This window comes from Yarrowia lipolytica, chromosome 1F (genome assembly GCF_001761485.1).
Source record: "Yarrowia lipolytica chromosome 1F, complete sequence".
NCBI lineage: Eukaryota > Fungi > Ascomycota > Dipodascomycetes > Dipodascales > Yarrowia > Yarrowia lipolytica.
The window spans coordinates 2740121-2753909 of record NC_090775.1 but is presented as its reverse complement, the minus strand read 5'-3'; the positions used below and the strand labels follow the sequence as shown (position 1 = coordinate 2753909).

The 13789-nt window shown below is 48.4% G+C and overlaps 3 protein-coding genes across 3 annotated transcripts; 2 read left to right on the top strand and 1 right to left on the bottom strand.

Moving 5' to 3' along the window:
* Window positions 1–949: 949 nt before the first annotated feature.
* Window positions 950–3208, top strand: YALI1_F27529g (uncharacterized protein; the record flags this gene model as incomplete). Its single annotated transcript, XM_505674.3, has 1 exon — window positions 950–3208. The coding sequence occupies one exon, from the start codon at window positions 950–952 to the stop codon at window positions 3206–3208; it is 2259 nt and encodes a 752-aa protein (XP_505674.3).
* Window positions 3209–3460: 252 nt separating this feature from the next.
* On the bottom strand, window positions 3461–6892 carry YALI1_F27470g (uncharacterized protein; the record flags this gene model as incomplete). Its single annotated transcript, XM_505673.3, has 1 exon — window positions 3461–6892. One exon carries the CDS (start codon window positions 6890–6892, stop codon window positions 3461–3463), a length of 3432 nt encoding a protein of 1143 aa, XP_505673.3.
* A 356-nt stretch (window positions 6893–7248) lies between these two features.
* YALI1_F27465g (uncharacterized protein) lies at window positions 7249–12842 on the top strand (the record flags this gene model as incomplete). The annotated part of the gene is made up of 2 exons (XM_505672.3): window positions 7249–7282; window positions 7339–12842. 2 exons carry the CDS (start codon window positions 7249–7251, stop codon window positions 12840–12842), a joined length of 5538 nt encoding a protein of 1845 aa, XP_505672.3.
* Between the last annotated feature and the right edge of the window lie 947 nt (window positions 12843–13789).

The following is a 13789-nucleotide window of genomic DNA, read 5'->3' as shown; positions in this document are numbered from 1 at the left end:
ATTACAATATTGGAGTACAAGCATTAGTCGGGACGATGAAATCTTACTCGCTACCCGAAGCGCTGACATACTTCAGTCCACGCGTCAAGTAGCACATGTTTCCAGGGGCAAGCCTTCATTCCTAATCCCAGATACGAGCAAGACAAGTACAGTACATACAGTACAAGTAAGTTGGACCCTTTGCCTCACCGAATGATAGTTCAAGTAGACAGTGTGAAAGCGAGAACCCCTCCTTCAGGGTTCAGGAATTCCAACTAAAACTACACCAGATCGCTGGACTTGAGCTAGAAACAAAGCTGGGATCACCAGACCCTTCGCCACCGAGCCTCGAAAGCACAGATGTCAGCTGTTTTCTGATACGTCCAGTAATCTAACAAGATCAAGTGACATGTCGAAGACAGGGTTCTTTTCGCCTAATAACGTACTTGACCTATCTCAGATGCTATAGCTAAGCAAGTGTTGCCCTCTATGTAGCTACATTACAGCTGAAAACAAGTATTAATGCAATACCCGGTTTTACTGTTGGTGGACAATACAATACACAGCCCCTTCAGGGAAGAAATATTCAGCCACAGATCTTTAATTATCGAGATACTGCAGACATCTGGGGAAGAAAGTCTGGGTACAAGTGGTCGTTGTTCTTTGTTTAATGGGCGTACCTTTCCATATCATGCAACCCAATCTTGCATCGCCGATAGAGGGGTTAGTGATGAGGCAGAAGCATGTTGTTCTTCACCTGTATACCCCAGAATGATACCCAAAAGACAAAGGAACAAGGAACAACGTGACTTTTCAGAAATGCTCTTGTGCTCTACGATGAGGCAAAAGTCAATTAACCTGTCGAAAAAGGCCTATTCAATCATCAGAATTAATATATACCTAGGGAGGTCCCTCCTTCTCTCTCTTCCAGCATACCCCAGCCTCAATAAATACCCACACTTCTTCGGCCATGACGACTATCGAATCCGTTAAGCCCCTGAATATCTCCAAACTCACCAATCACCCCATGCCCGACACCGTGACAGCCAAACCGTTACCAATCCCACAAATGTCGTCGGCTCACCATCTCCATCGACTCCCCAGCAACCAGAGCTTGACTTCTTTTCACAACGGTTCCAATGGCAGCCTAACAAGTCCATTGAGTCCTACATCAACTCGGAGCCGACTACGGAACTCTCTCAATCTCACATTCATGAAGAGACGCCCTAGTAAGACTGACGATACTAAAATCCAGACTCCCCAGGATCAAATTTTCCATACCTCATACTCACAATCTCCTGGCCATGGTTACACTGACTCTGTCATGTCTCCACCCAACTCGACATCCACCTGCTACACATCCCCACCTTACTCCAACCCTCCCAAAAAGAAGACGCCAACCAAGAACAGCTTCGAGCCTTTCAACAGCGCACCGCCACCTGCCATCAAGCCCTTTGTATTCTCTGGCAAGGTCCGTTTCGTAGAGAACGACAGCTGCGCCATCTGTGAAGAGCCACTGCATTTCATTCTAGCTGGCGAGCGAAAGCTTGTGCTCGAGTGCAAACACATTGCTCACGAACAGTGCTACATGGAGTTCCTCAGCGATGACGTGGTCTCACCAGACGACAAGGACCTCGTACCTCTCTGTCCTGTCTGTGGTGAAAAATCTAAGCCAATTGACGATTCACAATGGAACGATCTCTACCATGAAAGACTTCGAAAGGCTCGTCAGCTTGAACGAGAAGATGTAATCAATCAACTCATCAAGTCGTCTCCAGGAAAGGCGGCAGGAGGGGTAGATATTTTGTTGTGGCCTCTGGCGAAGGAGAAGACTCCAGCAGTAGCCTGTTCGACTGTCAGACCAATCGTCAGTGTACAGGTGAACAAGCAGCGCGGCACTCCCAAGCCCCCTGGGTTCTCTTACATGAACCTCAAGATTGACGTCACTCCTGACGAGTACGATGGTGGTCGTGACTCTTTCATTCACTACCATGAACAGGTCTCTCCCAGAGATGGTCCCGAGAGACATGACCCTGTGCTGGATAATCTTGTGGCATCAGTTGCTGATTGGGGAAAACTTGACCCCAATACTGCTGGTTCCATCCGATGTGTCGATCTAATGGAGGTCTCTACGGACCAAGGCACAACCTACAAGTCGTTGGTTGGATTCCTGTTTGATGACCTTGTCCTGTTTGTGGAGAACTCTTATCCTGTGCGGCACCCCTCCAAGACTCTTTTCCCGGGATCCGTCATCAAGGGTTCTCTTGTGATTTCAAAACACATTGCGAGTGTGATCAATGGCAAGGACATGTCCATTTTCGTGCACTCCGTCAACTCTCCTGAATTGAGAGTAAACATTCCTGGAAACCAAGATGAATGGTTCAACACCCTCGTCCACCTCTTCCGAGGCAATCGCCACGGCGACTCTTTCCATAAACGGATATGTGAGGCCACGCCTCCATTGTCTTCGCCAATCAAGCTGGCCACGCCGGTAGATGCCCCCATAGATCTGGTAGTTGTCGTTCCTATCGGGTCTTGTAACGATACTCAAATCAAGATGCTTCAGAAGACCATCCGAGGGATCTTGGCATGTATGTCACATCTTGACCGTTTGTCTCTGCTTCTTGTCGGTTGTGGTCCCGACGAAAACTCCACCTATGGAGCAAGCAACAATACTGAGTACATCGCTCTGGGTCTTGCCTCTCCTGAATGGCCAGGCTGGGACCACAGCATCAACTCTCTCAATGACCCTTCTGTTCGCGGAGGTGGAACCAAAAAGGTCACTCTCGAGGCCTGGGCTCACGCCCAACGTCTTCTGGCGACTAGAGAGTCTAAAAACGCTACCTGCTCCATCTTCATGATTTCAGAGACACGACTCGTTCCCAACCAAGAGATGTCCAACCCCTCATCTCCCACCAAGGTATTCACTTTGAATCAGCTTGACAGAATTGACGACGAGATCCGAAAATGCAAGAAGCGACGTATTGGATACGCCAAGCTATTGGTCGAAACTGAGCACGACACCATTGTTCAGATTTACGACTCACAAGAGGCCGATTCCCATCAGAGTGCCAATGGGAGACATGCTATATTTACATTCCCCTTGTATTTCGGCAAGACAGATCTTAACTTGGCTATTAGAGGAGTTCCACCGTCCAAGTTTACTCTCTTATCTTGTGAGGGACAGTTTGAAACCACAGAGTGCTTTGTATTCCAACAGCACTCTTGACCATAATGTGATATTAACACAGTGTGATGATTATTTATTGACTAATACATTCTTTGAAGATATTTACCCGTTTACTTGTATTGTTCAGTATGTACACTGCAGCGGAAAGCTTTTGTTTCCATTGTACAAGTTTTAAGAGAACTGTCTTCTGTATGCAGTACAGTATGTGGTGATTGACATTTCAGTAACTACTGTATTATACCATATTCATTGAAATACTGTTCACTCTATTCTTACGTATCTTCAAAAGTTTTAGAGAGAAGCAAAAACCTCCACCTTTTTAATTTCGGGAACAGGAACCTCATCCAGATAGTAGACAGCGCCATCGTCGTCGATTCGCTTCCGATCCTCCATGGTTCGGTTGAACACAAACTGGACGTTTTCGGTCAAGCTTGCAGCGAGCGCGACGAGCGACTGCTGCAATTGATGGGCCAAAGGTCTTCGGTCACGAGAATACAGAGCCTGGATCACGTTGTAAATCTCCACCTTAGACTGCTCTAACCGCTCCACCAGGCGTCCCAGACTGGCAACCAGATACTCCTCCTCGAACACAGTACCCTTCTTACCCTTGGCCTTCTTTCGGTCCATTCGTCGCTTGTTCTTGGCTGTTCGTCGAGACACGCCGGTCTTGGCAGTACCGGCAGTCTTACCAGTGTATTTGGTCAGGAAGGTTCCAGAGGTAGAAGCAGTGTCAGCCAGAGATATATCGTCGGGAACCATGTTGTCATCTTCCAAGCGCTCGAGTTCTCGAGACATGCTGACCTGAGCAAGCTGTCGAACCTCGTGAAGTCGGGACACCTGGTTCTTTACCTGGGTCTGACAGTCAGCCAGAAACTCTGAGTGAGTACCAAACGCATCGCTGAGGAGACTGTCAATCTCCCGAAAGATTCTCTGCTTTTCACCACCAGCCTTTCGAGCAGCAAGAGCACGGGCGGCAACAAAGTTGGAGCCCAGACACAGGCATCTAACAGCCTCCATAATGTCACCAAGGTAGTCCGCATAAAGGGTAGAGGCCTCCTTGTAGCAATGGGCGGAAACAAGCTGAGGAGCCAGCTCATCTGCAACGTCTCGGACTCGGTCTTCGAACCCTTCAACAGCATGGCATAGGCACAAAGCCTCTTCCCAGTAGACACCAGCCTTGTATGCTTCCAGAGCCTCCTCCCACTTCTCGAGAGATTCGTAGATAATACCAGCCTCCTTGTACTCTCGAGTGGACTCCAAAAACGCTGCGTAAATATTGAGCACCCGCTGAGTATCGCTCTTGTCAGTGTATAGCTTCAGAGCCTCATTGTACAGAACATGTCGGGTAATGTAGGTGTCGATTTCTTCGTGCTCGGCCTTGTCTGCGATAAGACTCTCAAGAGCCTTGGCATACTTCTCGAGATGATCGTCAATAGTGAACTTTCGACGGTCCTCGGACATAACCTGCAGCTTCTGAAGAAAAGGAAGGTATTCCTTAGGATCCTTCTGACTCTGCTGTGCGACAAGTAGAGTCTTCTCCAGATCGTAGAGTCCCAGAGAAGTATCGTAGAGGTGGTTGACATCATGCAAGAAACACAGATGTTCCAGTGATTCTTCCGAGTCAACCAGGGCCAGGGCAGCGGCCACATCTGGGGGGTTTTTGAAGCTGTGTGCGGTGATCTGGTTTAGCAGGTTCTTAGTGTTAGTGAGAACAGCGTCACAGATCTCGTTGCCCTTGGGGTTGTTCTTGACTCCAACTTCGGTGAGGAACAGATCCAGATGATTGGAAGATACCTGGTCAACAAACTCGCTGACGTGAGTCATGAACAGCTCAGAATCATGATCATGCAGGAAGTTGAGGTCAACTCGGTGGGTTCGACAGATGGTCAGAGCAGCCTTAAAGTCTCGATTCTTAAGAGCCTCAGAAACTCGTTTCAGCACAAGTGGACGAGGATGGATAGTCTCAAGGTTGCCGCGAGGAGCCTGTAGAACAACAGAGTAAGTGGAAGGATGCACAGACACCAGCAGGGACGACTTTTCAATCTCTCTCGACTCACCCGCGAGATAGAGCCGCTCAGCTGTCGTATATAGTAAGGTATCGTCGGAAGAAAGCAGAGAAGTCACGTGACTTGCCTCCACCTGATCGCCCTTATAGAGCTTACCCTTGCTGGTCAGTCCGTAGATCTCGTCAGTGTAAGCGATAGTGCTACATCGAGGGAGTTTGGCGAGAGGTTCAAGAGTGTCTTGTAGAAGATAGACGTATCCGTCGAGAAGCTGAAGCAAAGGAGCCTTGTGGCTCTTGGCAAAGGCAATGCAGTCGGAATGGAGAGGAAAGCTCTTCGCAGGGGTAATGACTCTGGAGGCAGATGCTGACTCAGCCAGAACGTAAGGCACTTCTCCGTGAATAACAACCGCCTTGACAGTCTCGTTATTCAAGTCAAGCCTGTGTGTAGTGACGTGGGTCACTGTCAAAGAGTCGTATATATGCACAGCCTCTCTTGTGAGAACGGCAATGTGTGATGCGGAAGAAGAAACGGCAACGATGTTCTCCTCCATGTGGATCTCGTCTCTAGACATTGGAGGGGGAACACAGGCCAGTTTCAGAGGTGTCACAAGAAGCAGCTTTCCATCAATGACGCAAGTGACTCCGTTAACAGGCTCGCTAGTGACAGTGTCTGTGTATTCGTGGATCTCAACGTGATCGTCATAGTTGATGATGATGGTTCGGGGCTTCTCCGGGTGCCAAGTGAGGGTCTTGGGGTTTCCGGGAAGCCGAGAAACGACCTCTTGTTTCAGGTACCATCTGTAGTTCTTTGTAGTATAGAGTCGAACCGTTTCATGGGACCACAGGGCCAGAATCTCACCCGTAGAGTTCCATTGCATGCCAATAGGGACAAAGTCGCCAATGGGGAACCCTCCATGTCGGAGACCATTTCGCTCAAAGAAAACAACCTCTTGCTTGGCAACACAAGCGATAAGGGAAGTTCCCCAAGCAACAAGATCAAGAAGACCATCAACAGGCTCAGAGACAGAAAAGAGCTGACCATCTCGAGAGTAAACTCGCACGACTCGTCGCTTACCTCCCTCTACATCGTCACAGGAGGACTGGGCAAGCCACTCTCCATCAGGTCTCCAGCAGAGAGTAATGTTGGACTCATCTGATTCAGTCACGTGACCAATATCGACATGCTCAGGCACTGTGGGATCTCTCTTGGCTCCTCGTCCTCGGAACTGGGTGTCTGCAGAACCCCATCCAACACTGACATGTCTGGACAGTTTGAGGTCGTCCACTGAAACAGGAGTCTCTGAGAGCGGATCGAAAGTTCTAGACAGAACAAGGACCTTGTCTTTGGCTCCCAGAGCAACTACTTGCTGGTCGGGGGACCATGCTGCACTCTCCACTCCCTCCATTTCTCCCAGGTTGATGACCTGATCTCCCTGCTCCACACTGTAAACGTTTCCGTCACTGAGGAAGATCATACACGTCTGCGACTCCCACAAAAAGTCGCATGCAAGGACGTGGCCACTGACGGGGAAGTTTGCCCATACCTGTGTACCTTCGGTTTTTGAGAACTGCTGAACCTCAACGGTGTCTAAGCCGTCGAAGACGAAGACCATGGCGTCTGAAAGAGGGTCATAAATGGTCTTGACCAGGTTGAGATCAGGTGCCTCCACTGATTCGGGTTTGATAATACCCCGGTGTACACATTGGAGGTTTCTCATGGCGCTCGTCAATTGTATGTATATTTTTTTTCTTGGAGATGTGATCAGGGTCTTTTAGAAGGTTGATTTTTTAAACTTTCATGCAAGAATCCGAAGTTAAATTGTGGGGAGTGTTTGGGACTTTTTTTGATGAGATTTTGTAATATTTAGAAGTGTTCAGTCATTGTAGTCGTCAGTAGAAGTATCTTTCAATAGATAATTTGATAAGTAATTGAAAATATAAAGTCTTCCTACTATATCCATATAACTGCCCCCCAGCTTCCTAGTCAGGTGGCAAATTGACACGACCGGCAGGCATGATGTAAAGTAGTTTTGATCGCGCATGAGAACCTGTCCACGCGTTCACAAGTCTCGCCATGTCACGCATAGATGCCGCTCTGGCGGTGGAACGTGAGTAAATCTGAGGGGTTGGAGGAGGTATGCTGTCTATCATTTGACTAACACAGATGAGGGATCTATTGCAGCTTTACGACAGGACGCTGAGACATGTCGAACGAGAATAGCACAGGTGGTGCAGGCAACGCTGGAATGGAAACAAAAGACCGAGGTGGAGGATCTGTGGATGGATCTACTGACGGGGGATGAGTACACGTCTTACGATACCCGAGCATCGTATTTCCGAACTATGGATCGATATGGAGGAATCACTTACCTACGGCTGGCCAAGGTGTGGAAGATGGCTGAACATTCCGGATGGGGAGGAATTATGGGGAAGGATCTACTCAAGAGAGTCGACGAGGAGGCCACAAAGTACAAGGAACACCCGGGTTGTCTGGTTGCGCTCATATCATACTTGACATTTGATGTGGATGCTCGAGACTATGCAGTTGACCGTATGCTGCCATGGTTCCATGCTCTCAATGACGATGAGAGATACTTGTGGTATGATTTGTTGGAGGTTTTGGTGAAGGGAAAAACACATCCGCCTCCAGGAGGGCTGGCAGCATGGACTGAACTATATGTTTTAGCTGATGCTGACCCCAACCCGTTGTGGTTGGGTCACCTACTCAGTGCGGCCTCTCTCTGGGGCTGGGATACTACGTCAATCGTTGGAGATACCAAGTACACCAACGGATGGGACCGAACAGATGGATACACTACGGCTGAGACTGAGGATCTGGAGTTTGCAGATATTGATGAGTGTGTTGATTGGATTGAGAAGAACCCTGGAGATCCACGGGCACCTGACTACCTGGCTGATTTCGCCTCGCATCCCCAATTTATAGGTGTAATTGACACCATGGATCCGTCAGACAAGATTTCATACTGGGCTGCTGCTGCCAAGAAGGCCACGGGTGCTACTCTGAGCTATTCTCTATACAGTCTGGTCGAATACTTTGCACAGGATGATGAGCTGCTTCGAAGCCGAGCAGTTGCGGCTGTGGTGGGTGCAGCATGGGTTTTGGAGGTGAAGCCGCTGGACTTGTTGGGCCAGTTTTGGGAGGTTATTGGACTATTCGCAGCACGCAAGAAAGTGTGTGATGTGTTGGCGGTGTGTGTTGGAGTCAGCAATGTCGAAATGTCCCGTTTGATTGAGCGTTATGTGGTTCCAATTGGCGTTCTTGAAGAGCGAGGGCTCATTGACTATCTTGCTGAGCTGTCATCTACCACAGTGGCGGAGGTTGTTCGTCGAAACATTCCTGAGGTGATTGCAGCGGCCGTTATCAAGTATCAGAGACGTTACGCTGGCGAAATCAAGGAGATGCTTGACTGGGCGGGTATTCAACGGGACGTTCACGACATCTATGCTGAGCATGGTGTCAGATCAAGAGTGCTATTGAGTATCTTGTGTCGGTGGGAAGAGGCCGATAGTGAGCCTGTTGATGCTGCTCTCGGTGTGCTTGCAACCTGGGGAAACACTAACCCCGAATCACTTCTCAAGGGCACTATGTTGTCCCTTATGTTGCATGTGGCCAACATTTTGGAGAACCCTCATACCGTCGATGAGAAGACCAGTGCTTTACGGGCGCTTCAGAAGGTGACACTGTCTGTTTCCAAAGAGATCTCGGCCATTTTCCCGCAGCTATTTGTTTGTCTTCAGTCTGCCATTGAGGTTCCTGAGCTCAGATCGTCCTGTGTGGAGTTGTTAATCTGTTTGGGTAAGTACCTTCCCGAAGAGCATTACCTGATTGCTTCTCTTTTCACTGGCTGGCTCAGTTTGATTGGCTCCCGTGATAGACAGCTTATCAATAAGAGTGGTATTGCACTTTCTGAGCACCCCAAGGAAGATGCAGATGAACATTTGGCTTACCTGATATCTACCCCTCGCCATGATAATGTCTATGTCGCACGGCGGGTTCTAATGTGTCTGCAGACTCATCTCTTCACTAACATCAGCAAGATACAGTCCGACAAGCGACCTGCTGCTGCTCTCCTGGTTCGTTGGGTTCAGGAGTTTGCTCATCAATCCAACGACGTTGCTTACCTGGCCTGTGTGAACCTTGGCGTACTGAATTCTCCACGCACCCTCAATATGGAGAAGCCGCCTCATCCTGTGGTTGTGGATTGGTCTGGCCCTGAGCGTCGTGAATTTTGCATCTACCTACTCACGAACGTTCTCTCAAAATGTTATTCTCAGAGCACTGAGGTGCAGACACAGCAGTACATTGCGATTGGTATTCAGGAGATCTTGAGGAAGGAGCAGTTGACAAAGGACGAATGGAGTCGCATCGATAACGAAACTCGGTTGATTCTCACTCCCCTCACGATGTCAACGTTCTACGTGGGTAAAGACACTGGCAAGAGGAAGGACCGACCAGTGTGCTCCGAGCCCTATGAGGACTGGATCATCAATTACTGTCGGTGGCTCACTAACTTGATCATGGAGCAAGGCTCTTTGGCGGAGAAGGAGATCTACGAGATGTTGCTGCCAACCATGAAGCAGTCTCCGGAGATTGCCACCTTTCTGTTCCCCTACTTGTTCGCGTGTGTGGTGGTCCACTGCAAGACAGCTACCCGGAAGGAGCTCAACCTGTCCATTACGGAGATTCTGTCTCGGTCGCTGACTCATGACTTCTACCGAACTGTGTTCCGAGTGGTGGACTATCTTATTGTCTACATGCAGCATTTGCTGGCTCCTCCGGAAGAAGGTGATCCTGCTGATAAGAAGGATCTTAAGTTGAATGCTACCAGGCAGCGAGCCAAGCGTGTGGACACCTTTTTGCAACGTATCGACAGTGAGCAGCTGGTTGATAAAGCCATGGTTTGTGAGAGTTATTCGCGAACTGTTCTCTATCTCGACACTGCTGTCCGTCGAGTTCCCGAGATGAAAGACGAGGTGTACCAGAAGCTGTTCAAGGTATATTCTGAAATGAAAGATACGGACGCGCTTGCCGGTATTGTCACCAAGATGGAGTCTCTGTCTCCCCAGCAGCAGGTGGACCAATATGAGGGGCTCAAGAAGTGGGATCTGGCTCTCAGTTGTTGGTCTGTGGAGCATTTCCATCTCCCCAAGGGAAAGCAGTACTTCAACTGTCTTCTCAATGCTCATCGGTATGAGACTCTGTTGCATGAAGCTGAGAAGAGTCTCATCTGTTTTGAGAATGAGTCAGTCGACATCACTGTTGAGGCTGCTTGGCGGTTGGGTAATGTCGACAAGGTGAGAGAATGGTGTGACATTGCTCGGAGCCGAGGTCATGAATCTTACTCTACCTGCATGGCCCAGGCTATGATTGCCTTTGGAGATGGGGATACAGACTGTGTCAGCAGTCAGATTCGCATGGCCCGAAACTTCGTCAAGCGAGATCTCGTCAACCCACATACCCTATCGCTGTCGTTTGATCGGCTACATGCTCTTGCGGACTTTGAATCTGTCGCCAAAGTTGCTGAGTGCTTCTCTCAGGATCACCGAAGCATTTCTGAGGCGCTCGATAAGCGTCTTGAGGACGTTTCAGACCAGCTGTACATTCTAGATATTCGGAAGTTCATTTTCTCTGTCTCAAAGCTGCCTTTCGCCACTGTGGAAGTTGCCCACATCTGGACAAAACTCGCAGCCCAGTATCGTCATGCAGGTCGTGTGGAGCTGGCTACTGCAGCTGCTCTTCAAGGCATGGTCTACACGCCAAGAGGGCGTATGGAGTACGCTCAGCTTCAGTGGCAGGAAGGAGATATGCAGGGAGCACTCCGAACCCTTGAGAAAGATCGTGGTCACGATGGTGAGGTGGCTCTGCTGTATGCTGGTTGGCTAGCCCAAAGTGGACATGTCGGTTTTTCGGTGGCTTCCAAAACCTACATTGCTGCTACTGAGCTCGCCAAGACCGAGAAGGCCTACTACGAGCTGGCACGATTCTACCATGGTGTCATCCAGGATCAGGATGGAAATAACAAGGTGAATGAATACGAGAACGGCCAATTGACCCTCACCATGATCACAGCTCTAGTGTCGGCTCTACAGCTGGGTAACAAGTATGCTACTGAGACTCTGCCTATGCTTCTGAGTGCCTGGCTTGATATGGGTGATGAAGAGTCTCCTAAAAAGTCTGGTACTTTGGCTCGTATCAATTCGTTGATCTCGTCTATGCATCAGAACATTCCTGCGTCTACGTTCTATGCCGGAATGTCTCAGATGACGACTCGAATTGCTATGGACAATGCTGCCACCCTCGATGTCATGAACAGCATCATGATTCACGTCTGTGAAAAGTACACTGACAGAACCATCTGGCACCTGTTGTCTTTGTCGCAGTCGAGCAATGCTACTCGAAAAAGCCGAGGATCCAATCTGCTTCGGTCTCTCAGGCAGAACCCCAACATCAACAAAAACACGGTCGATAAGTCGGAGAAGTTTGCCCTTTCACTGAGAAATACACTTAGGGCTCGATACAATTCAAAACAGAGTCAGGTGCGCGTGACGAAGGATCTCGGTTTCAACCCCAAGTTAGTTCCCTGTCCTTTGTGTGTACCTTGTGAGGATTTCATGTCCAACACGAATGCACAAGTTGTTTCCATTATCGGTGTCCGTGAGAAGGTCACCATTATGCGATCCCTTCAGCACCCCTTCAAGATCACCTTGGTTGGTTCTGATGGCAAAGACTATCCTGTTTTATTGAAAAACAAGGATGATGTTCGAAAGGATGCCCGATTGTTGGAAATCACCCAGTTGGTTGACAAGCTGCTTGCTAAGAACACTCTGGGTATTAAGACCTACTTTGTCACTCCTCTTGGTGACTCCTGTGGTTTGATTGAGTGGGTGTCTGGTTCGGTAACTGCCAAGAGTGTCATTCTACGCTTCTATGAAGACATTGACTGGGGTACTCTGACTGAGCAGTTGGAGTATGGAGCCTCCCGGGGAAAGAAGACCGGTGCTAAGGTCTTCTTGAAGATTCTCAAGAACTACCAACCGGAGCTTTACCGTTGGTTCTTGGAGAAGTTCAGTGAGCCTCATAAATGGCTGCGAGCTCGTGACAAGTTCACCAAGTCACTGGCCGTCATGTCCATTGTAGGCTATGTACTGGGTCTGGGTGATCGGCATCTGGAGAACATTTTGCTACTGGGTGACGGAGGAGTGATGCATGTTGATTTCGACAATTTGTTCGAGAAGGCTCTCAGTTTAACTAAGCCTGAAATGGTCCCCTTCCGTCTTACTCAGAACCTGGTCGATGCAATGGGCGTGACCGGTTACGAGGGTCATTTCAGACGATCTTGTGAGTCTACATTGGCTCTTCTTCGACAGCATGAGTACACTATCATGACTGCCTTGGAGTCGTTTGTTCACGATCCCATTAACGACTGGAAGTCGGGCGGTGGTGACTCAGGTTTCTCTGTGGGACCTCGAAGGCAAGCATCTGGACCCAAGGAAGCTCTGAGTATCGTTCGCAAGAAGATCCAGGGTGTTGTTCCTCAGGAAGCGTTACCATTGAGTGTTTCTGGAGAAGTAGAGCATCTTATTCAGGACGCCATCAACCCCGAAAACCTCTCTCTGATGTATGTTGGATGGCTTCCCATGATGTGAGTTTGTAGATGGTTACTACAGTCATATTTAATTAATTTATTGAATTTACTCCATGTACTTACTTATACTTGTACTACAGTATAGCTACTCGAATGTACTGTATTCCAAGTACAAGTATGGCCTTGTACAGTTTGTAGTAGATTAAGCCTATAGGGAGGGTTAGAGCAGGAGCACCTCAGATGTCAGCAAGTGATGAAGTGTTGTAGAGTTGTCGTATTTGGTATCATTCGAAAGTTCATGTTATTGTGAGTCTTCTTGCGCAATCACTTTCTCTCTATAAAAATGTATTGTAGTTTTTTCTCATGTAATCATCCATATAGCCATGAGCCCTAGGAAACCCATACTGTGATATTTGACATAAAATTATATATACCAGTACTTGTTCAGAGAACCTCCCAGACCAAGCAGATCATTTTGATACTGTACGAATGGCACAAGACAAGGGTAATGCCATGGGAGCTACAAGTACTTGTACTTCGTCGTGTTGAATTATTCTGACTTCTACCCTACGCGCCTTCATGTTTACGATCCACCTCGCATAATTGAAGTGAGACGGACTCAACCTGTTTTTTTGACCTGTTTCTAGAAAATCCCATTGTGGAGTTTAAGGGAGGACGGTGGCGAGAAAGAAAGAAAAAACCCTTCATGGTGCATTGGTAGCCACCAAAAATACACACAAAATACCCACACTCTGCATTTATGGCTGCCGTAGAAACCCCATTTTGTGCCCAATATTGCTTGCTTGATTTAACTATGAATGTGCAGTGAGTGAGCATACGTATATCATACTTGTACTGAAAATGACGATATCTAGGCATTGGGGTATAGTGTTAATTAAGCGGTACTGTGACGTTTTTGGAGCCCCAGGGACTATGTTAAGTCAATGCAGTAGCTTGCCACAACATTGACAGATGAGAGCCGTTTGGTGGTGACACTTTCAAGTGTAG